At 39.9% G+C, this 22,992-nt stretch overlaps 1 protein-coding gene across 6 annotated transcripts; it reads left to right on the forward strand.

Annotated features, from left to right (window-relative positions):
* The first annotated feature begins 4,468 nt into the window (after positions 1–4,468).
* LOC110985296 (uncharacterized) lies at positions 4,469–21,735 on the forward strand. 6 transcript variants are annotated; one of them, XM_022246236.2, is made up of 10 exons: positions 4,469–5,938; positions 6,256–6,548; positions 6,635–6,710; positions 7,140–7,184; positions 7,292–7,363; positions 8,246–8,328; positions 12,026–12,122; positions 13,761–13,808; positions 19,348–19,472; positions 19,796–21,735. In XM_022246236.2, exons 1-10 carry the CDS (start codon positions 5,872–5,874, stop codon positions 20,030–20,032), a joined length of 1,143 nt encoding a protein of 380 aa, XP_022101928.1. In that variant the 5' UTR covers positions 4,469–5,871; the 3' UTR covers positions 20,033–21,735. The 6 variants fall into 6 exon arrangements, with proteins under 6 accessions (XP_022101928.1, XP_022101925.1, XP_022101926.1 ...); XM_022246233.2 differs by lacking the exon at positions 4,469–5,938 and having other exon boundaries at positions 5,945–6,548; XM_022246234.2 differs by lacking the exons at positions 4,469–5,938; positions 12,026–12,122 and adding an exon at positions 12,365–12,425 and having other exon boundaries at positions 5,945–6,548.
* The last annotated feature ends 1,257 nt before the right edge of the window (positions 21,736–22,992 follow it).

Below are 22,992 nucleotides of genomic sequence, written 5' to 3' on the forward strand. Positions count from 1 at the left end.
TCTCCTTTTATGGGAGACCAAAGAACGAAGGTGTTAATCCTGTTAAAGATTTACACAATCTCACCACTGTGGGGGCGAAACAAGTTCCCCTTTCTAAAGATACTGTGGGGGCACTTTTAATGCTAATGAGCTGGCCAGAAATTCTCACTTGAACTAGTGGAGTGCATCCTGCTACGGGAAATCCCCCTTCACTCAGCTTTCAGTTTGTGTGTCACGTTCGAAGGGTAATCCCGGACTTGTTAAGCGATATTGCGTAATCACGCTCTGTTAGAGGAATCCCGTGACTCATCAGTTTCCTGTAAATAAGGCAAAGAAATACTGTTTAATGGGAGTTGAGTTACACCATCAGCCCAAAAGGGCCTCTGCTTTCAGACGATGGGCTCTTGTATTACCAGTCTGTGCTGGATGTTGGGAGCAACATTGCCTAGTAACAGCTAGGTTGATGACAGCGGTTGGCACTTACACTCAGCAAGAATAATTTGAAGTTGTTACAACGTAATGTAAGTATGATTGCTATGAATCAATTTAAAAACGAGAAGTGTGTTTCACAACAGACGTTGACTGAGCAGTTCAGCTATGGGCAGAGGGCCGTTATCAAACTGCTCCACGGCTAGACCGTAGAGGAAGAGAAATTCTGCCACGGTTATGACCATTTAACATACCAAGATCACGTAGGAGACACGTTGCCCTTTCCCACTTTTTAATTAAATGAAAGCACCAGTATTTTAAAATGGTACTAGGCCTATATGAATCACTACATACTACATGTATTTTTTGGGAGGAGGGATGAAGATTCTTTTGTGAGTGAAAATTGGAATGAATTGGAATTGGAAAATTGTGTTAAGAATAAAATCCTATTCCTCCACACCTAAGACATAAAGTGGTGTGATTTGCGTCGGAAATTACCGAAACGGGCCGAGGCTATATAAAATAGCATCGCAACTGAACATCAAGGAGTGCTGCGTGCAAAATTCTCTTCGCTTTCTCGGTATTCATCTTACAGTATGACCAGCCTTGATGGGAAAGACCCTCTTTACCTTTTTGGGCAATATTGGGGGTCACTGAGGTCCTCAGTTTTTCACACGGAATGCAGTGTTGCTCTTGTTTCGGAAAAGTGAAAATGTCAAAAGCTGGTGTATGTTTGATGAAGATATACGTAAAGTGAACCCGATTTAACGGAACTTGACAAGTTGAAATGATATAAAATTCCGAGAATGTTTGTGAATTTGTAATTCATCTCAGCCTTAGACTCTAGTTTCCTGATTTGAAGTTCTGCGTGTAGAGATTCTGGCTCAAAACCGGTTACTTTTTCTACGACAGGAGTGTCTCTTCCCTTGAAAAGCTGCGGTGTGGTTTCCAGGATTAATGGTTTCCAAGCCACAAAGATTTTGAAACTAGGCTGGCGAAGTAATCGCGACCTGAAGTGGAAGTGCACAAACCGAAGGCGTTTTTACCCGGAATAGAAAAAAAGGCTTGGTTGGTGAGGGCTAGCAGAAACAATTAATAAACGCTTATGTGGCCTCCTGATAGCAGTGATTATTTCATCAAAAGTTCACAGACAATTGAAAGCTTTCACATTGTGTGTAGAGGTCAAATGATATCTACTTCTGAGAAAGCGTAAACTATGATCGTAAAGTGAATTACTTGAAATGTCATGGTACAGTATTACTGCAGGTTGTTAATGTTGGTGGTCACTTTGAAAACATGCTAGAAACCCAAAAAAGAAAAAAAAAATGCACAGGAAGGGAGCAACATTGTGTTACATGTGGGCAACGAGCAAAAGAAAAAAATATCTCATTAGGGCATATGCGTACAGGCACAGCTGGAAATACCCCAAAATCACTGATGCTATCAAAATATGGACGGGACGACTTCGGAAATATTTCGGCTGTACTAAAAAAAATTCCTCCGGTTTGGTCACGTGGACGTTGGGTGATACCCTCCTACGGATCTGGGGGGCACCCCCGGTGTGACATTATTTTTAAAGGGAAGACAGAGGGAAAGAGAGGGGACAGAGGGAAGAGAGAAGGGGATAGGCCCCTACAACATTAACAAAAAAGAAAGCTTCAAGCGCCGCGACGCGAATTTTTAGGACAACCGTACGGGCTATTCCAAACAGACAGCAGGCCACTTACACCGTCAGAAAGGTCGCATGTTGACCTCTGAAAATACCCTGTAGCTCGTGCTTAAACACAGATGCAGAACGTAGGCCTACATGTACATGCACAGTACATGTACATGTACATTTTGATACATTTGTACATGCACTGTATATAGGTTTCCATGTGTGTACGCGAACGCTATAGGGATAAGGACATAGACGCCTTTGTCTATGTTAAGCTGGCATCAATGCCTAGGCAGGAGGTTCAGTTTTAGTCCCACACCCAGAACATTCTTCGCCGTTCCCGATCCTTCTTCAGAAAATGAGATTACGATTGAAGCTGGCAAAGAGCGTATGAACCTCAGGCTCACATTTACATCTGTTCCGACTGCCCTCCACCTGGAATCCCAAACCCACCTTCAACGCGAATCTAGAATCTTACACTGAAGGTAATTTGGAGGAATTATAAAAAATGAAAAACCAAAAAGTGCAATCTAACATTACAAAACCAGAACACATCTTAAAGAACAACGAAGACATTGTCATTAAACCATTCGATAAAGGCCGCGGTATCGTTTTGAAGAGACAAGACAACACACATGAGACGCTACAATTATCGGGCCCACATTATGACGAGATTGTTGGAGATTTGAATTGTGAAAATGCGCAACAGGTCTCTCACGCCATTTGCAAACTGTACAAGGATAGAATGTTAGGGCAGAAAATTGGCGTGGCAATGGGAAGCGAATTGCGAATGCAGTCCCGAAATATGTGACATAACTCTGTTCAAATATGAAAAACAAACAATCCTCCCTCGTTATCCTCCTATTGATAGTTACATGAGATATTGAGACGATATCTTCACAATTTTTTATGGTAGGCCTAGTAAAGATCAAGCCGGTGAACTCGTCAGCACTCTAAATCAAATTCACTTAAAGTTCAAATTCACGTTAGAGATTTCGAACAAAAAAGTTCACCCTCCTCGGTTTTGTCACAAAGGCGAACGATTCAAAATAAAAGGAGACCGGATACTCGAGTATAAGTTACAACAAAAAAGACATATTGTAGCATCTTGTTTGAGACTATTCCGCAGCCCACCCAGAGTAGTATTTGGCGGACTGTTTGTCGACAGGCAGCGAGATGTACCGGTAACAGCATATGCAAACACTCATTAAATTTTGAGATGGTTCAGTTCTTCAGGGACAAACTTCGAAAACATACAATCAAGAACATTTAGCCTTGCGTCTTCAAAAAGGTGAGACTCACGTGAAATGCCAACAAGCGTACTAAAACTAAGAAAGAGATCTCACTTGACTTGGTTCTGCCCAGCAACCCACAAGTAAGACATTCAGCGTCAAAACAGACCTTTTTCAAGACTGGGCATTGTGTACAAACGGCACAGGAATATAAAAGATGGCCTGGTACAGGTGAGGATTGATCGATCTACACCATCCAAACAAAAAGAAAAACATAAGCATTAGGAGAACATTCAAATTCCAATGGAACCTTTGGAGAACAAAATTAAAAAGGTGTCATGTAGCTAGATACGGAATTCGACACAGAACACAAAATTGGAATCCTCCTACTGTGATTATAGCTAAAAAAAAACAATAAACTCCATAAATATTTTTTACCATCATTAGCAGTAAATGCATAAGAAAGAACAAAATATGGTGACTGATGACGTGTGGAAAAAAGGCACAGAAGTGACCCTGTTGATGCTGATGACAGATCTCACTTCCCTTCCCTTTAATACACTCTAGTTTCACAGCAGCAACCTTCTTGGAATAATCCCAAAACCCCTTTTAAAAACAATATCAACCAATTAGTCTTTGAACTTTGCTTGCACAGACCGGTTCTTTTGCTTTTTCGTAACGGAAACACTTCATTTTAAGAGAATAACCTGGAGAATACTAAATTGGTGGTGACTATAGCTTCTCGTCACTCAACACGGGAGTGGGGACATGTATGATTACGCCCCTAGCTTCCCTATAAACGTTAAATGTTAGCGTTTCAAACACAAAGAACAAGAATGTGGCAAAAAATGGATGCCCTTCATCTGCAACACTCCTAACAACATCCAATTTTGGCTGTGCCCCTGCTTCAAAAAATCTGGGTTCCGCGTCCGATACCTGACCTTGATTCGAAGAGAATAGTCGGAATCATTGGGTATCCAGACTGCTATACTGCATGCCTCAAAATTACCATAACCAAGGCTTCGCCTTTATCTATTGTGTAATAGACCATGGCGGGGTCTGTGTGTAGAGATGTTATCTATGGAGCTACAGGTAAATTGTACATGTACATGTATACATGTATAGTACTGTACATGTACATGTACTGTGCACGCACAGGTACAGTGTACATGTACATGTACACGTACAGAGTACATGTACATGTACATGTAGCCTGAATGGTAGGCGGTGCAAATGCTTCCTGTCACAACAGGGTCAACCAATCATTACAATTACAGAAGCGGAACAAGAATGCACCACTGCACCAGTAACAGTCAGCAACCTTTTGAAGTACTGTAGAAGGTTACGCTTGTAATTTTTAGATTGAACCATGGAGAAATAAAACACACTGCCAATCGATTCTACAGACATGAGACAGACGAGTGTTAGTTTGTGTAACTTAGCGTTGCAACACAGTTGAAAATCATGCGGTTATACACCCGGCGGTAGTATGGTTTTGCAGTAATCTAATTTCAGTGCGCTGTTTTCTTGAGACAATCCCCAAAATAATCATGCAGTACTTCTAACTCCGGACGCTACATATGGCGTGGACATCTCACAGTAACGTAAATCATTTTAAAAAGGCCGTGCATGTTAGAAGAGTTTTAGATTGTCGTAAGTGATCATTCGGTTACTTTCTTTAGGGGGGTGAAAATTGATACCCTTTACTTTCTATACAACGTCTTTTTTCACTTGCAAAGAAAATGGGGTTTGCATGCAGCTTTCACACATGCCAAAGATCTTTGCAAGAAATTCTTACAGACAAAAATGTCATGATAGGAATAAAAAAACACACCAAATGATTAGATTACAATTACTTCTCGAAACCTTAAGTTCCAGCATAGTGTTGCTATGCTTTGTGTACACTGGTTGTCCCAAATTCACGTTGCTTTGTTTCTGAACCTGTAGTCTTCATACCGTAACAACCTGCATCATTTTACATACAAATATGTCGAAGCACTGAAAAACAGCTGGCTTTCCATACACGGAAATGATCCCTGTACATTGATTTTGCGAAAAATAAATCGAAACAAGTAGCCGGGCCCAGTATGTTTCTCCGAATACCAGTCTTGCGGAACGTAAAGCATTCCTGTGTTTAGAGTTGTGTTGTCAGTGCTGTGCTGAATAAACTTTGCAAATTCAATTTCTGTACACCTTCATTGAACTTTGGTCTCGCCAAGATATAAAATGTACACCCCCCCTTGCTTTGTGAATTAGAACTTCGGCGCAACAGTCACGGGATCAGTTTTTTCGGCAATGCAAATCTTACTTTACACCAACTGGCTCAACACTGTCGAGCAGATATGCAACTAACAAATTACATCCATTTTTGTAATATGTAAGACACAATGAAAAAGTGATCTTCAGACCGCCCACTCAAATTTTGATCGACGTTGTCAATATAAATCCGTGGTCTATTATTGAATGGTCGCGCGACAGTCCACTCTCAAAATCACGCCCCAATTTAACGTCTGACTTGAATGGCCCCTACCTTGGCATAACTTAGTACCTCACGAGCGTGTGGCATATACATGCATGTACAACCGTTCCCGCACGGACGAAGTTGCTGGCCTTGTGGCTGTTCTGCGAATTTTGCAGCCAGGTAAGTGCTACCCTGGCAGAGAGGCTGCGGGCTAGACATGGCTGCATTTGAGGACCAGTTCCCCGAAGCTCGGGCTGTTCCTACAAAACTACCTTTTCCAGAGTTTTTGTGCGGCATTTACGAGCGTTAGAGCTAGTTATGTTTTGGGCAGTATAACTGCCGAGTATTCAAACAGGCAACGGAAAGATTGAAGGCAAGCATGCAGTTTCAACGAAGTTGGCTTTTTAGCTTAGTCGTTGTGTGCTTCGTCTGCTGCGTCACGGCTCTATTGCTTAGCGTAGCACTGGTAATTCCCTATCAGTCATTGATCATGACAGGTGCTCTGAACTCAAAATTGAAAGACTACGAAAGACGAATAAGTTTGCTCGAGAACCGAATTGTGGAGCTGGGGTTGGTGCTCAAGAAGACACAGGCAAGACTGCATGAACGTGAGCAGATACCCCCACCTTTCTTCGATAGGCCTGAACTTGATCCAAACTCATTGTCCAGTGATATTCCACTTAATCCTGCAACAACTGAGGAAAGTGATGAATGGATCAAAGAAGCCTCAAATGCAAAGGGTGATGCTTCCATCTTGGGAGAAAGCGTCAGCGTACAACCCCATATCGTGGTGAGTATTTAGCGCAAAAACACCATCTGACGGGCATATGTCTGTTCCAGTAAAGAGAACTAAAAATTTTCTGCCTTCACACACAGGTCAACTCAAAGCAAGATTATCAACATGGTTTCAATGCGCGCTGGTTGCGCTCACCCAGCCGTCGACGTCAGCGAGGTAGGTAAGGCCTGTCATTCCCCCAGTACACTCTCACATCTGCAGTCTGTGCATTATACTCATCATGATTTATAGTGTGTCCATCAGAACTCTATTTTGTCATTGGCAGTTTAATACCAAAATTAGGCACAATCAAGTTGGAAATGTGGTCACACAGTGCGCAGTGTGTTTATCAACTAGTTTGACTTAATTTGACCTTCCTAGTTATGGTTCGTTTTCGAGTCACATTTTTGCTTTTGCTTCCCAATTGTGCTTCTATGTCATTCTTCCGATTCTGCTTTCCATTCCGTCGAATTCTGCGCCCGTAACTTACGTCCCGGGTACGCTATCGTCATTTATAGTTGAATTGTACATCTAAGTGTACCTAAAGATGCACAAATTCCAACCACTTGCTTGGTGATTTCGTTTCAATCCGACTGAATTTCACAGAAAGACCGGACAGAGAATCAAAGCAGTGCCCGCGGAGATGTAAAGGTAAGAAGATATCAATTGTCACTATTATCTATCTCTGAAATGCAGACAAAAATCCTGCTTTTAAATCTCTTATTTTTGTTAATTTGTTATTTTTGATCTCTCAATAGGTGCAAAAGGGGAAAAGGGGGACGTAGGTCCAGTGTCTTATGGCGGTGAAAAGGGAGAAAAAGGAGAGAGAGGTATGTGACAGACACCAGGTTTGGGCTTCGCTAAATTCAGTTGATGATTAATATTACCCCAAAATTTGCCGACAAACCTTGAAAAAGTCATTTGTAAAACCAAAAAAAGCTAAACACTATGAAAAAGAACAAAGGGATTTTGCTGGCTTTTCATGAGTGACTTGAAGACCGTGATACTGACATTTTGTCATACGCAATCTGTTCCATCATCCTCCCTTATTCGAACGCACCGATTGAAGGGAATTATTCTAAAACAGAGTACAGGCACTTTCAGTTACATTGAAGGACAAAATAAACCAAATGCAAAATCAAATGCATGTCGTTCCTAAGCTGAAATTCCATTAATGGCTTTTTATTGTTGAATGTTATCACCAGGGCCCGCTTCTTTCAAAGCACTCCTTCCAATATTATGAAAATATTGCTTTCTGATGTTTGTTCCTTTGCCTGCTGATAACCTTGAGTGGATACCGGTAATTATTAGGGACGATGTTTAGATTGCTAAACCTCAATAGAGCCTGAAAGTTGACCCCGATGGCATGCTTCTGGAACCCTCGGATAGAAAAAATAACTTGCAAATATTTTAGAATTCGTACTTTTTTCTCAGGCATTTACCTCTTAAAATTAAACTTGGAAAAATGCCTGTGTAAAATATTTGCTAGCTTATTGATTTATAGAAACTGAAAAAATTACCTGACCTAAAAAGGATCTATCCTGCCAAAAATTGACTTTCAGGCTCTATTACCAAATATTTAATTTCACGTAATTCCTTTTTACTTGCCACGCCTCGAATGTGTAAGAAGTTGTAATCCTCCCGATCAACATTTAAACGTGGGCTTTAGTAAAAAAAACCCTGTCTTTTTAATAATTGCTCACACCCTTCAGGACCACCCGGAGAATGTGAATGTCATTGGCCAACAACTGAACCGGAAACAACCTATACAACGACCCCATCTCTTACTCCGCAGGTACAGCAGGGAAAAGAACATGGGAAATAAGGGTAGCAGATTTGGTTTGAGATGTGTGCCAAATTTGTCTTGTTCCGTGTACTTGTCCTAAACAGCAGAAGCAATGCAATTTCGATGTTTTTCAAAGGAACTGAGATTGACCTGGTTGAAATGCTTAAATTGTTCATGCCCGAAACTAACACATTATGAGCCAAATATTATTCTTAAATTCATTGGCTCCTCAAACTTATGCAGTCTCTCAAGATAAGAGTGTGTGATTAAGGTTGCAACTGTAGACTCCGACGTAACCACCGAAACTCACACTGTTTACTGAATGTTTGTTTACGCAATGTATGCTGCAACGGTAGGCCTAGCACAGACACCCTGTGGAAATACCAGCCAGATTTTTGTTCTGAAAACACTGTAAATGAAAAGGTAAAATTGTTAAAAATTACAACAAAACAAGCCTTGTGCCAAGAGCTCGCCACCCTGATATGATTGAAAATTTCATATTTGAAATTGGTTGAAAGTAAATTTCAGATCTTTGGCCAAAAGAATCCAACCGAATATCTTACAGTTATGGAGAACTTAAGAGAAACAATGAAAACACCCGGTTTGTTAGCATCTGCCACAGTGGCCATTTTAAAGCTTGTGTTACCCATGTAGGCCTATATCTAGCTATGAATATAAGCCACCAAACTGTGCACTCAACAACGTCCGGGGAATCCCGAACCAACGAACCCAAACCCCAAACCAAAAACCATGTTTCATATACAATTGGAATGCTGGTTGCTAGATCTGTTTTGTGCAGAGCCGTGTTATTTTGGACCATCTCACAGTCGGAGGGTGGATTCAACCCCCAAAAGTCGGCTGTCCCATGCCCAATTCAAAAAACTTGGTATATATGTAAAAACCGTCTGTAGTTTCAGTGTTTTGTTAAGATACACTCAAGCCGGCTTGCGTGCATTGAACACAGCAGTTGAGAAGTATACATTTTTTAGCTGACCAGTCTCGGAAAAATGGGCGCTGCGCGTGAACGGCATTTTTTGATTTTCAAAAAAATCCTTTAAAAAATGATTGCATAGAGTTACTAAAAATCCTAAAGTTGTAGCTTGTGAATGAATTGCACTGCGGTGATATCGAAAAATATGTTAGGGTAAAGAAATTATGAAAGCTCAAAAGGTACTTTTAACAAAAGTGCATGACAAGATATTTTATCTGAAGCCCACTGCCTATATCTGGTTATATGTAATGTCATGTACTATATACATTGTTCGGGTCGCCGACAGTTTGCTCGGTCAATACTAACACGCCCTTCTCAGGGTACAACAGAATCCGATCCTTTGCATGCATGCATTAAAAAAACACTCGATCACAAGCATTAGGTTAGGGATGTTCACCAGATTCCTATCATTATGGTCCCACCTGATCCCAGCAGTTTTTAAAATTTATTCTCAATCAAGCATGATGTTGGTGAATTAGAAAAAAACAGGCGTATCTGTGATCCCGTTTGTACAACACTTTCCTGATTCTTTATCTGGACATTTCACTCGACAGAAATTTGACCAATTAACAGATAGATCCCCTTAAAACAGCTTTGAAGCAACGGTGCGAGTTCCAGCATGTAGTTATGCACAATGTTTGCGATCATTATTCGTAATCGTCAGGAAAAAGTTTTTCAATCGTTTTGTTTTTGAAATACTAGTTATGATGAGTTTGATGGCAGCGTGACTTATTTCCAGTTTTGTGTTCAGACGGCCAGCCATAGATTTACCAGCCTCTGGTTGGCAAACGAGACTGCGACTTAGAAAGACCTAACCCTTTTGAAATGTAACAGTTGCTGATTTCACACGAACCAAAAAGAGCCGGGTTATTTTAGCCTCTCTCACAGCCGGGGAGGGGGCGGATTCCGCCTCCCGAAGAACTCATCTGTGCCTCTTTGGATTTCTTGAGTCATGGCATGCATGTAAATATACTCCTTATCATTACAAGGCTACATGCATGCCAGCCCGCGTGCATTGAGCACCCCAGTGGAAAAAGTATACATTTTGGAGTGACCTGTCTATGTATATCCCTTTTCACACAAGTGGTGTCAAATTCACCCTAAAGAGTTACTTTAAAACTCCTAACAGCTGAACTCCTGAAAAAAAACGCACCTTGGCGATATTGGGAAAAATGTTTGGGGGAGGGGATTCCGTCCCCGGCTCTCCTAGGGTCAAAAGTTATATTTTCATACAGTAGTTTTACTCATTGGTACTCTCTATAAGGAGCATACATTTGTCTTTGTTCGCTCGGTGTAGGTTAAGCAGAACCTGATTAAACCTGCCATCCGCGAGTTTCATCTTTGGCTAATTGTTAAGTGTGATTACACAGTTCAAAGGAAATATGCTTTATCCTTTCGGTTAATATTTTGCTATTTCTAAGAACTTACACATCAAAAATAACACGTATCCTTCGGTCACAAAACTGCGTGCATATGATCACATATCGTCAAGAATAATAATATCAAATCAGTGCTCTGAAATATGTGATTGCCGAGCTTTCGGTAACTGAGTACCATCTTCGAGGAAAGCAGAACTGAATCTGCTTGCCCTGAAGAAGGTACCAGTACTCAGTTATATTCTTGTCGATGTTCTGATCACGGTGCTACGCAGCCCTTCCATATTTCTCTGATCACACACCGTGAATGTATAATTGCCGTCTCTAAACGAGAATGAAAAAAGTTAAGTTGTATACATTTTGCAAATGTAACAATAATATTTAAGCTCACCCGAACCTATATTATATGCGAATTTCGTTCTTTGTAATTGCTGTCGTGATTTTTAACATTTTAGTCCACGTGGGCTGTTACCTTTAGCAATCGAATTCTAGATCAAGTAGTTAATGGTTGCACATCACTGTGTGTTGCGTATGGTGGCCCTGGAGGGACATAGTCAGTCGTCAATATTGATGACAATATTTGCGACCAAATTTACGACCCACTCTTCGGTCGCGAATATTGATTCCAATATTCACGACCAATTCACGACTCGCTCTCCGGTCGCGAATATTGCCGTCAATATTCATGACTAAAATTAACGAACTGCTCTTAAGTCGTGGATATTGACACCAATTTTTGCGACCAAATTCACGACTCGTACCTCCGGTCGCAAATATTGCCGCGAATTTTTTCCTAGCAAGCTAAGTGGAAATGAAGTGTTCACGTGCACGCGCTATTACCTACATTTTCGGCTTGATCTCAAGTCGTCATTCGGCTGGGCACTTTTCGCACAACGCAGGGGCTCAACGTTAAAGAGCAATTGCTGTGTCTATAGCGAGCAACCTCTCCTCTACCTAGCTTGCTGGCAATATTTGCGACCGGAGATACAAGTCTTGAATTTGGTCGCTAATATTAGCGTCAATATTCGCGACTGAAGAGCAAGTCGTAAATTTGGTCGCAAATACTGACGTCAATATTGACGATTAGCGATGTCCCCTAGGGCCACTATAGTTGCTCCTACGCGCTTACACCATTTAGTACATTTTTTGTAATGTAATCACCTAAATTTTTATGAGTAGAATACACGTAAGAACTTAAATATGGGTTGGGATGTATCATTCATTTTTTGTTTTGGTATTGGTTGTATTGTCAAGTGTTGAACCGAAATACACCTAAATGATGCATTACTTATAAATTTATATTCAGATGGGTGCTTTATCCATGTCCTCCCTTGTGTAGGGACCCTGGGTACCTCACTGGTCTGATGCCCGACCAGCAGCATTACTTGCCGCTCATTTTGAGGGAGGTAGACTTGCCACCATCAATACTGGTGAAAGTAAGTGACAAAAGGGGTGCATGTGTGTCTTTAACTAAGGTCATAATCTGAAAGGAGGACGTGGATAGACCACCCAAAAATTGACTGTGATTTTTTTAAGTTGTGAGGATACAGATCTGGTAACAAACTCAGACATGTCTATTCCCCTTTCTCTCTTGCACGCCATAACCTTGTACAAGACACACAGCATCCCAGAAATTTAGCCTAATTTTTGCGATTTCAATGTTATTAACCCTATACAGTACACCACGATACTTTCAGCACATTTTGAAGGCGATGTACAATCTATAGCAGCCATTGCAAGTAAGTACACATGTGATTTACACATCCAATTAAGTACATGAATTGTTATTCATTGAAGTTAACAAAGTGCAAAAAATGCTAATTATTATTGATTATGAAATTATGATAAGACGATTTATTTTTGGTTGAACTGTTGAAATGTTGATGTTGAATGTTTCGTGAAACTGCTTACAAAACCAAATTGACAAGGAAAGGTAGATCTGATGAACAATCAAGTTGCACACAGTCACACCGCGCCCTACGCAAAATTGAACAATCAAGTTGCACACAGTCACACCGCGCCCTACGCAAAATTAGACTGTTTTATTCACGAATGGAACAGGTCTCTGTTCAGTGTTGCATCGATACTGGGAATCCCCAGCTGCTAAGCTTTTTGTGCCATGCACTGTGGCCTTGGCAATCCACTATTGTGTGTGTTTATGATGCTTTGTTGGGTACCAGAACAAGGAACACTCGTTTTTCCTCGTGGGTAGTTAAATGATACGCCCTTCAAGAATTTCATTAGATTTTTTAGAAATTACCTAAAAAAGAGGAATTTCCTGGGTATACTTATCCGTTGCAAAGTGGAGTAGATTACATAAGGGCATTTGGTCGAAATATCACCTGTAGGAAAGATATTCTGGGCCAAATGGGAGCGATTTGGAAACTGCGCTTCGCACTCTATTTTTAGTACACGAGATGAATAAAGGAAATCCCCTACAAGAATACAAATGTAAAGGTGTGTAAGTCGACTAATTTAAATCTAGCTCACGGTCTCTCCATCATGTACAGGTTTTCCAGTGTAGAAGCAATCATGAACATTCACAGATCAACATGTGGCTCATATTCATGTATTTGGTTTTGATAGAAGGAATATTGTCCAATCTCAGACAATAAATGATGCTACACAAGTTGTGGTTTTCTTAATGCACCTTGCATCCATAATAGTGGCAGCCATAAAAAAATGTCAAAGCATTTCCGTGTTTGGCTATCAGTAACGTGTCAACGGTGCGCATTGTCGTTCAGCAGTTGAGTACATAATAATTTTGTGACAAGGCTCCCCAGAAGGATTGAACAAGCTGATCACATGTACACAACAATACTATAAGATTTTGAATGTCTCAATTTTAGCCATTACAATTTGCGTTGTGCATTCGCTGCGGACAGTTATAACGTAAAAACTGAATGGTTGGCCCTGTTTGACGGTAGACAGGATATCTCCGAAATCATGGACTTATATCTGATGTCTCGTTCTCAGCGAAATGATGAAATACAGTTGGAAATACGATTTCCCTGTCAGTACTGCAGTGTTTTACAGACAACTTATGCCGTTATGTTCTTTTCATTTACTTGTAGGGCGGGATCCGATAAACAGGGGATATGTCGACTTAAGTGAAATCGATGGTATGTTTTCATTATTTTTCACCATTTATTGTTTAAAGCTTCAGGTTTGCAAAATGTGACATTTGCCAACTTTGTTTAGCATCTATTATTGTCTGACATTTGGACCAAAGGTGGCATAGTTTACAAACTATTTTTTTTGGGGGGTCGCTGTTATAAGCATTTGATGAGTCAAAGCAGCAGGTGGTTAAATATAATAAGGGGAATGGCCAAGTTTTATGTATATGAGCTTAATTAAGATGCACACATTTTTGATGCCAAGTATGAATTTTGATTATTTGTGTTATTATTCATTTGATGTACCATATTTTGTTAAACAACCTTTTGAATGGTGATAACAAATTCTTCCAAAATTATAGTATGTAGTTGTTATTCATCTTAGCTAATTTCTGCCTTACAGTAATTGTCAATTGACAAAATTCCCAAACTCCAGGGTGTCTGTGGTTCGTTACGAACCTTCAGTTTGCTTATAACGAAAGAATCAGTGACCATGTACAGAAAGATTGTGTTGAGTGTTGGTATATATATGCATAGACCATATTCATGTAGAGGCCATTTTTGATCTTATTCCCCGAATCTGTTGTATACATTGCAAACTCTCGATTAGGACGGCACCAGACTGTTTTTGACTTTCCGTGCGTTCCATCCCTTTCAAGACTTTTCAAAATCTGGCAGTGGTACATATAGTTGTGTGCTCAATCGTGAATTTGAAATTATTCATCAGACTAGACAGGCGCAAATTTGTCATGAAATGTTAATTTATTGTTTTCATCTGTACTCTCAACATTCGAAAATGGAGAGGACCTCGCTTTAATTCTCAATATGGCTGGCCCCGTGAATAACGTCTGTAGCTTACACGTACGAGCCAGTCAGTATTCCGCAATACAAAGAAACTCTGTATCGTGCCTGGTTAGAGTACGGTGGGAAGTGCAGGGGGGGGTAATTTCTGACCTGGTATGACTTTTGACTAGATTTAATGTACATGTGTATCGGGGTGAAGGAGGAAGCGGTGTGCCGCTTTTGTAAAGAATTATTAGCCGGTTTTTGCTATTGGGTACATTTCACGCATTGTATTTTGTATGTTATTATAGCTTCCATCTTTCAGTTACAAATTTTCAAGCTATGTTCATGGTCTACAAATTACTCTACTAACGGAGAATTTGAGGGTTGGCAGTTTTGGGCCTGAGGTTATTTATTGGTCTGCAACCTTTGAAAGGCGGTAAGATCTCCGTCTACGGCCGCCACATTTATTCTAATACTCTTTTATCGTCAAAAATGTTTGGTAAAATTTCCGTTGGACGGCCGTCACATTTGTTCTTATACTGTTTGTGGTAATTTCCCATTTCACATAACATCTTGCCTCAACCGTGGATGTAGAATGACGTTTTTCATTGGCCTATTGTCCTGTTCACTTCGGAGTTGATCGCTAAGTAACAGTAACTTGCTATAGGTGTCGCACAGAAACACGGAGGTTCAATTAGTGCATCATCACATTTTATAACCCTATCTCTACCACCTTGATATACTTTAACCCAACAACGGTTGGAGCGGAATTCCTCCTTCTACTTTTCCCTGATATCACTATTATGCTGGTTTTATGTTTTGTTAGCTTGCTTGCTTTGTGTGTTTTTTGCACCAAGTCTTCCTGGACTTGTGGAGTGACAATTTTCTGACATAGTTTTGTAAATTTTATCTCACCGTTGTCGCAAAATGCCATGTTTTTGCCCCAAACTCAAAGCTTTTCAATTACCGTGTTTGACAAGAAACGTACGAATGATATATATTATATTTTTTCGGCAACTTGAAATTTGTCAGCAGAATTGGTAATGAGATGTTAATTTCAGATCAGTGTTCATATAATTAACAAAATTGTTCAGTTTAGATGTTAAGATTTTAGATATTGCATACCCACAGTGCAATTTATTAACAAACTTCAATTTTAAATGGAACATTCATGCAGGTATTATAATTCGCCTCAGCTTCCGATATGTTCCGAGTTCAAAATTCCCCCCAAATGTACATGTGCTCACATTCGATTAGACAACGATGCAAATCGTATGACAACGAGTGCCTACTACAAATTAATGCACTGTTTTTGCTGTACGAGTTTTAATATAAAGATCTGTGAATTTGAATAAACAATATTTTTAATTACCTTAGAAATCTGTGAAATGCATGTCTCCACTGCTTATGACCTACATAGAGACACCCGCCGGTGACCTATTAGGGAGAACGGGCGGACTAAAGTAAAACATCGTGATGTTAAAGCAAACCTGTTTCAATCGGAGTAAGTTCCTCGACGTGTAGAGGATCGGAACTAAGGGAAAAACGCTGTGAATGGAACTAGTAATTAATACATATACATGTAACAAAACAGTTAAAAGTAAACGGAGTGTGGGATTCCCCTCAAGCAGGTAATACTGTTGTTCAAAGAAACGTATGTTTGAACGACCTTTGCTTTCCACGGTTTACAATCCAGAGCATGTACAATTGGACATTGATCCCTGATAACATCAGTGTTGTAGTCGACGCGATCACAAGACCGTATACCAGGCAAGGTATGGGACGGAGGGGTACCCCCCCCCACACCTGTCCAATCCCTATATACACTCTAGACTATTGTTACCTAACACATCCCCCATAGACGTCTGTAAAGAATTCCTAAGATTCCGATCAAACAATGACCAACGCAAAGGCGGGGGGGGGGTTATCTCCGTCCCATATCTTGCTTCAAACGTAAGACTGGGCACAAAACCAGACACAAGACCATGCACAAGACCAGTTATAGTTAACAGGGTGAACAATGACAAAGGAATGCTTTTGTTGCTGTTCATTTGAATAGTTTGTGGCTTGAATTCAGACTGGAGGTCTTGTGCTAGTCTTGTGAAGGTCTTAAGTGGTCTTGACTACAATACTGGGCAACATTGAATCAATGTATTGGTTATTGTGCCAAGCAGATAAAACCGCAGTCACAGTGCTGAGTGTTGTTTCTAAACACCATCTTCATCACCCAGTATCTTCGTTTTGTGTCACGGAACAAAACGATGCTTGTCTTAAAACGTGTAGAATCAATAATGGTCAAGACACGTGTCGATTTCTTGACCTTCTCAAAGCTGGGAATGGGTTGCGAGAACCAGATCTCGGCTGTCATTATGACTAGTCTCTTGAAACTTGTTGATAAATTTATGTAGGCCTGTGTGAAGTTTCGATTCAGCCCAACAGAGGGATTTGTGGTTACGATCATAAATACCGTAGTTCACACTGTCGTATGTCTATCCGTACTTTTAGTACGGATAGTCGTAAGCATTTTTAGCCTACTTGTCTTGCCACAATTGACATTTCTTGAGAACGGTAATTCTGGGGTTCATAAGACTAGTGTCGAAATGACTGTAAAATACCCGTGGGAAAATACCCGAGAGGTCGGCACGATTTAAAGGACCAGTGCAGGGATTTATTTCCTAGAAACTCTTTGCGTGTATTATTAAGCTTTTCTTCAGTGTACGAAAACTGTGTGAAATCTTTGTTGAACTGTAAAAAGTGTACTTTTTAAGCATTCAAAGCATTTTAAGCATTGACCGAGCTTTTTCAGACAAGTGAAAGCGCTTTTAGCGTGATGTAAAGCCAGGAAGACTCTGTTTAGTTCAAATTTAAAACCCCAAATTTGCTCTTTAGAACAATTGTGCGAAAAAGTTGCTTGCTGGCTTATTGTCGTATACGTATAAAGCAATAAACTGCCAAAAGAAATCCAAGTCGGAGAAGGAGAAAGCAGTGCAACATTCTGGGGTTCAGTGCCTGGGATTACATCACAGTTCTGCTAATGAATATGTAATTTCATTTAAGTAGTAGAATCCCCAATTCTTATAGGAATAGAAAAACAAAAAATTAAGAATAAGGTGAATTGAAATATGTTATAGGTTTTGCGGGCCAAACTCATTATCTTCGCACACGAATTAGCGACAGTTTCTTTCAAATTAGCACGAAATAGATTGACGATCTAGATTACCATTCAAAGTGCAAAACTTCAGGTTCATTATAAGAGCATGCAATTGCACAGTGTTGTTATTAAAAAAATGAAGATTCGGCATTCGATGTGAAAAAACACGCAAAAAGCATTCAAATTCGCGCAGGCACTCATGTGGTATGTGTTTTGGCGTTCAATTTCGTGAATCAGCAAGCATTTGTGAGATTCGTGCATTGTTATTCATTAAAACATTAAATCTTCTAATTCTTTTTTTTCTGTGACTAATTTGTGCAAAACATTTCATGAAAGGAAACATTTGGTTCACGTGTAGAGATATCTATAAAAAATAAGGAACGATGTTCATTTGCTAATTTGTTAATTCGTGTTTTGTTTCTGTTTGAATTGTTATGAAAGAATGAATAGCAGCGAAGTAAAATTATTTATATCCCTCAAGTGGGCAAAGTGGGAAAATGTCTAAAAAGGATGAGAAATATGGAATGAAGCATGAAAGCAAAAACAGTGCTTTAAAAATGTGACCGAAAAAGGAAATAAGCCGTTGTTTAAGCGAATCCGAAAAATCTTAGTATACATGCACATTGTGGAGAGAGTGAGTTTCTTGTGTATAAAATAAAGAAGTTACAAATCAGTAAACTGCATCTATAGAATTTCCGTGATGAAGGTCCAGGGAGAGTGTCATTTTTACATTTTGATTAAACGGGCAATCAGTATTGGAACAAATGCTCTGTATCCTGATGGCTAATTAATTGTGAGATAATAAAAAAAAACATCCAAGTCAATACGTGGGACACGTTTTTAGCACGTTTTCACGTTTTCTATTTGTAATCTCCCTGTCTGTTCTATACGCATCTTAAGTTACCGCATATTCCTGTTACCTTGAAGTTTTCCAATCGGAAGGCTCAAAATGCAAACATGATCGCCCATAGACGAAAACGGAAATAAATTTCGGAGGAATTTTTATTCAGTCACCCATGGCAAAATCGAATGACGATTATGCACTGTTCAATTGAATGAAAGTAGTTCTAAACTGAATTTGTTACAGTACACTATTCAACGCCTGTAAACGAATTTGAAGGTCGCTACCGTATGAACATGAAACATGGGAACATGCAGCTGAAAAAAATCTTTGCAATACGAATGAACAATAATGAATTGACTGTGAAGATGACGAATTCGCCCGGGAAAACTTATAGTAAAACATTTCTGTTACATGACCCCTTTAAGCTCTTTTTAAAGCTTTATACGACCACAAGCTTGAATTCGTGTATTTTAACAGAAAATACCATGCAGGTACGCACCACTTATAAATTTGATAAAACATTTGGGTCATAGATAATCATGTTTTGTTGAGCCAGCACTTTTCACGTAATAATCGTAAGCTTTTAATATTAGTTGATATCTAAGAGCGTCGTGTTGCACTGGACCTTTCCTCCTCTTTGGCTCACATCCAGCTTTTTTAAAAGCCGCTGATTATTAGGCAACGTAGTATCTGTGTTGGTATTTGTTGCCACATTGGAGTTATGTTTCACTAAAAGGAAGAGACGATGCTGTGTTTGCTTACAGGTGGTTGGGTTCCATACTGGAGATATGCTCAGTGGATGGATGATGGAATCAGGAACAAGTTTATATTGCATCGCCGTGGCAATGTCACTGTGGTAGAGGGAGGAATCTACTATGTTTACAGTCAGGTAAGTCCTTGTATGATACCAAACCTAGAAACTGCTGGTATAACCTGTATGGTGAAAAGGCTACATGGCAATGAAAATTTTCCCAAGATGAGACGATAAAACGACGTTTGGATTTTAAGCAACAAGAGCTTTGCATGCAGAGCCGGAGTAATTGCCGTTGGCTTTGAAGTTGCGAAGACTTCGTCAGAAATATCTAGACCATTATTGCTGTGTAATAGCTGCTGTTCTTGCTTTTTTTGCTTTACACATCTTCAACATACTTGTTCTGAATCAATATCACTGACAAAAAGCTATGTTGGTTTCACTGGCGTTTTTATGTTTAGATGCTGTATTACGACCCGAGTGTGTTCATGGGCCATAGTTTGTACATAGGAGGCCAGAAACGCTTCAGTTGCACCGAATGCACAATAGATCGTGATCGTAAGTTTAACACTTGCTACATAGGTGGCTTAGTGCAAATCAATCCAGGAGAGGTGGTTGGAGTTAAAGTGTCATATGCAAATAGAGTCATTAACTTGAACCCCGATAGTACGCATTTTGGGATGATAAGACTTTCTTAAAGTAAACAATTAGTTAATGCTGTGATACTGAATACATGGTTCGAGGGAATTCATGAAAGGCGAATACATTAAAAGATTTGTTTGGCATTACACAACCCGTTATAGCGATAAAAGTAGTCCCATATGAAATAACTAACGTGGTAGGCTATAGAATCTAGGTTTGACGATACACTTATGCATGCACACCAATTTCTAAACTACATTTCTTCATTAATTAACCAATAGAGGTTTTGCGTGGTAGCCATCTTGCAGGGCAGTTCATTTGTTTTGTGCATACCCTGTGGAACAAAAGCTCTGGCATGTAAGATGTCAACCATACAAACCTTCAATATCATAAAGTGACATTTTTGTCCCGAAATATTGAAGGACATACTTTGTACATTTATTTATGTACTCGGTATATTTTGCGTATCTCTGAAAGTCTTTAGGTTTTTCACAAGTATTGCTAATCGATATTTGTGGATTTTACCGTTGAAGATTGGGGGAATCAGAACATGACCATACTCAGAGTGAGGTCCGTGGTTGAAATAATTATTGATTAATGGATACTTTTTGCAAGAGACGTAGCTTGTCATTTACAGCAATCGTTGGGCTAATCACACATTTCTACTCATGCTAGTTAATGCCATTTTAGATGATCAGTGATTGCGTTGTATATCATGTAAACGCAATACAACCTTTGCAAACAACATTGGAACTCGATTTAATTAGATAAGTCTACTGAAAATGTTTAGGTTATTGAAAAATGGAGATGACTATATTAACAGTTCAAAAGAACCCGTGACGTGAACTCTTTCATTCGTCCGTAATTCCTCGGTGTCTATAAGATAGTCACGGTATTAAATCTGGAGAGTGTACACTGAATTCACTTCTCAATGAGCTATACTTGCTCTGCGATTTAATTGGCTGTTATACGGCCGATCTTGTTTAAACCTTCCAAAGTGAAAAGTGTTTCTCGCAGGTTGCAGAAAATAAAGTTTTATAAAGAGCAAGGGTCAGGATGCAAATATTCAAAATAACTGATTCAAAACACAACTCATGCAGTGAGCAACTTTATAGCTCAAGAGTGCAGCATTGAAATAAAATTTAATAGAATGAGACTTGGGTAAAATTTTCCTAATTTAAGAGTAAAAAGCGAAAGGTTGTCACATGGGTAAACGTTTTACCGAAATTTGTCGTGCAAATCTGTTGCACAAAAATGGGTGAAATGTTACACTGAAAATAGTGAGTTCTTTTTATGATTTTGCTGTTGTGAAAAAAAACCAGAAGTGCATGGACGAGTATGTTCAAAGGGTTGTAATTTTATATCCAATAGTGGGTAATTAGTTTTTAAGAGTGTACCAAGCATAAGTGCTCGTTACGTCATTTTTACGTTCACTTATATATACAGTTGTACTGTGTGTTGTGTATAATTGTAGAGGTTTTAATATTTTAACCCTACTTTTAAACTTGGTTATCCCTTCGATTAACCGAATTTGCTCTTTCAAATGAGGGAATCGCTTTTTATTTCTGTGGTTCTCTTTTCTCTTTGAAGTAGGGGAGACCTTTCCCAAAAAATGAAAATCTAAAGAAAATGAAGTTACACAGGCATACACATGACTAAATGAACCTATGCAAGTGTGTATTGTCTCTTTTTTTATTGTGCGTTTACCTTAGGTTGATATCCTCCAAACGCAGTAATAAAGCCATCTTCGGTAATTTGATGTGGCTCTGTTTTCATCTTACAAACGTTTTAGTTATCTGCCTTGAGCAGAAGCACCTCCTCACCGGTTGAAAAGAGTCTTGATGGTCGGGAGTGTTCATTTTGTTGGTAGCGATGCGACCGTGCCGCGTGCATTTCTTAGTCGTTCGTTAGCCAGCGAAGTTTAGTTTTGACCAAAGGCGCGTCCGTTGGTAAGAAAATAGCGCCTTCTGTTGGTTGAGGTTGAGCCCAACAGACGAATCCGAGGAGACACCAGTCCTGCAGGGCCATCACGTTCACACACTTGTTTGAACTTGAGCACGTGCACGAATTTCATGAGCCAGAACACCCTATCCGCCCCGAGCGGGACCAAAAAAAGGGCGCAATTTTCTTAGGAACGGAAGCTCCTTTAGTACAGTGGAGACTGCACTTCGCTGGTTCACAAATGACTAGGAAATGCGCGCATTACGGTTGCGTGACTACTGACAAAATGAACATCCCCAACTTGGCTCTTTTCAACCGTTGAGGGATTTTTTGCTTAAGGCGAATTGGTCTGAGGGAAATGTAAGGGTGCAACTAAGAAAATGAATTCTCAGAGACACTACCAGTGATAAATCTCCATACTTAAAATTCTTTTTAAAACACAACTCTCACAGGCGTTCAGGCAGCAGAGAAAAATGGTGATCAACATGCCGTCTTGTGTTCCTTTTCAGTTTTAGTGGGTCGGCCAAAGACCTTTTGAGAAATTGTCTCCCATAGGAGACCATCCCTAAAACGAAGGGTCTATTTCTCTAACTGGCTAAATAGTGCCACTTTCGGACCTGATTGCATCTAAAGTGCTCAGAATTGGAAGTCTAGGCCACAGGTTCAGTGCCATATTTCTTCCATTCTCCATTACCTTTCTCTGAGAACTCTTGAGTATATAATTCCTCTTTATTCATGAGCTCGGTGTGCCCGTAATGCGTGCGCACCACTTGCGTGCGCACAGGATGGCCCCGCAGTAATGACCTGTTTCTGGTCGGCGGATAAGTGTTTAGTGACAGTGCCCAGTTTGAAGTAGATTTCGATTAACATTAGTTTAGCGCACGTCAGTTGAAGATGGTGGTGTAAAACGACTATAGGCCTACTGTATTACTCAGTTATTAGTCTTGGTCTCCGTTTGATAAATCTTTTTCGGTCTGACTTCCATAAATTGTTGTTTAGGGAGTAGCTCTGACCAAAGCAGAAAATTTCGCCTAGCAGGGTGGTGTTGGGTGGCACTATAAAGTTAGATTCAGTA

Source organism: Acanthaster planci, linkage group LG14 (assembly GCF_054643075.1).
Source record: "Acanthaster planci isolate LZ-2023a linkage group LG14, COTS_SCS, whole genome shotgun sequence".
In the NCBI taxonomy this organism is placed as follows: Eukaryota; Metazoa; Echinodermata; class Asteroidea; order Valvatida; family Acanthasteridae; genus Acanthaster; species Acanthaster planci.

Excerpts from the sequence above, each read along its gene's own strand:
- LOC110985296 (XM_022246233.2), top strand. The coding sequence starts at position 6,138 with ATGCAGTTTCAACGAAGTTGGCTTTTTAGCTTAGTCGTTGTGTGCTTC. Across the intron at positions 12,123-13,760 it reads CACCATCAATACTGGTGAAA|GGCGGGATCCGATAAACAGG; the intron begins GTAAGTGACAAA and ends ATTTACTTGTAG. Across the intron at positions 19,473-19,795 it reads TCTACTATGTTTACAGTCAG|ATGCTGTATTACGACCCGAG; the intron begins GTAAGTCCTTGT and ends TTTTATGTTTAG.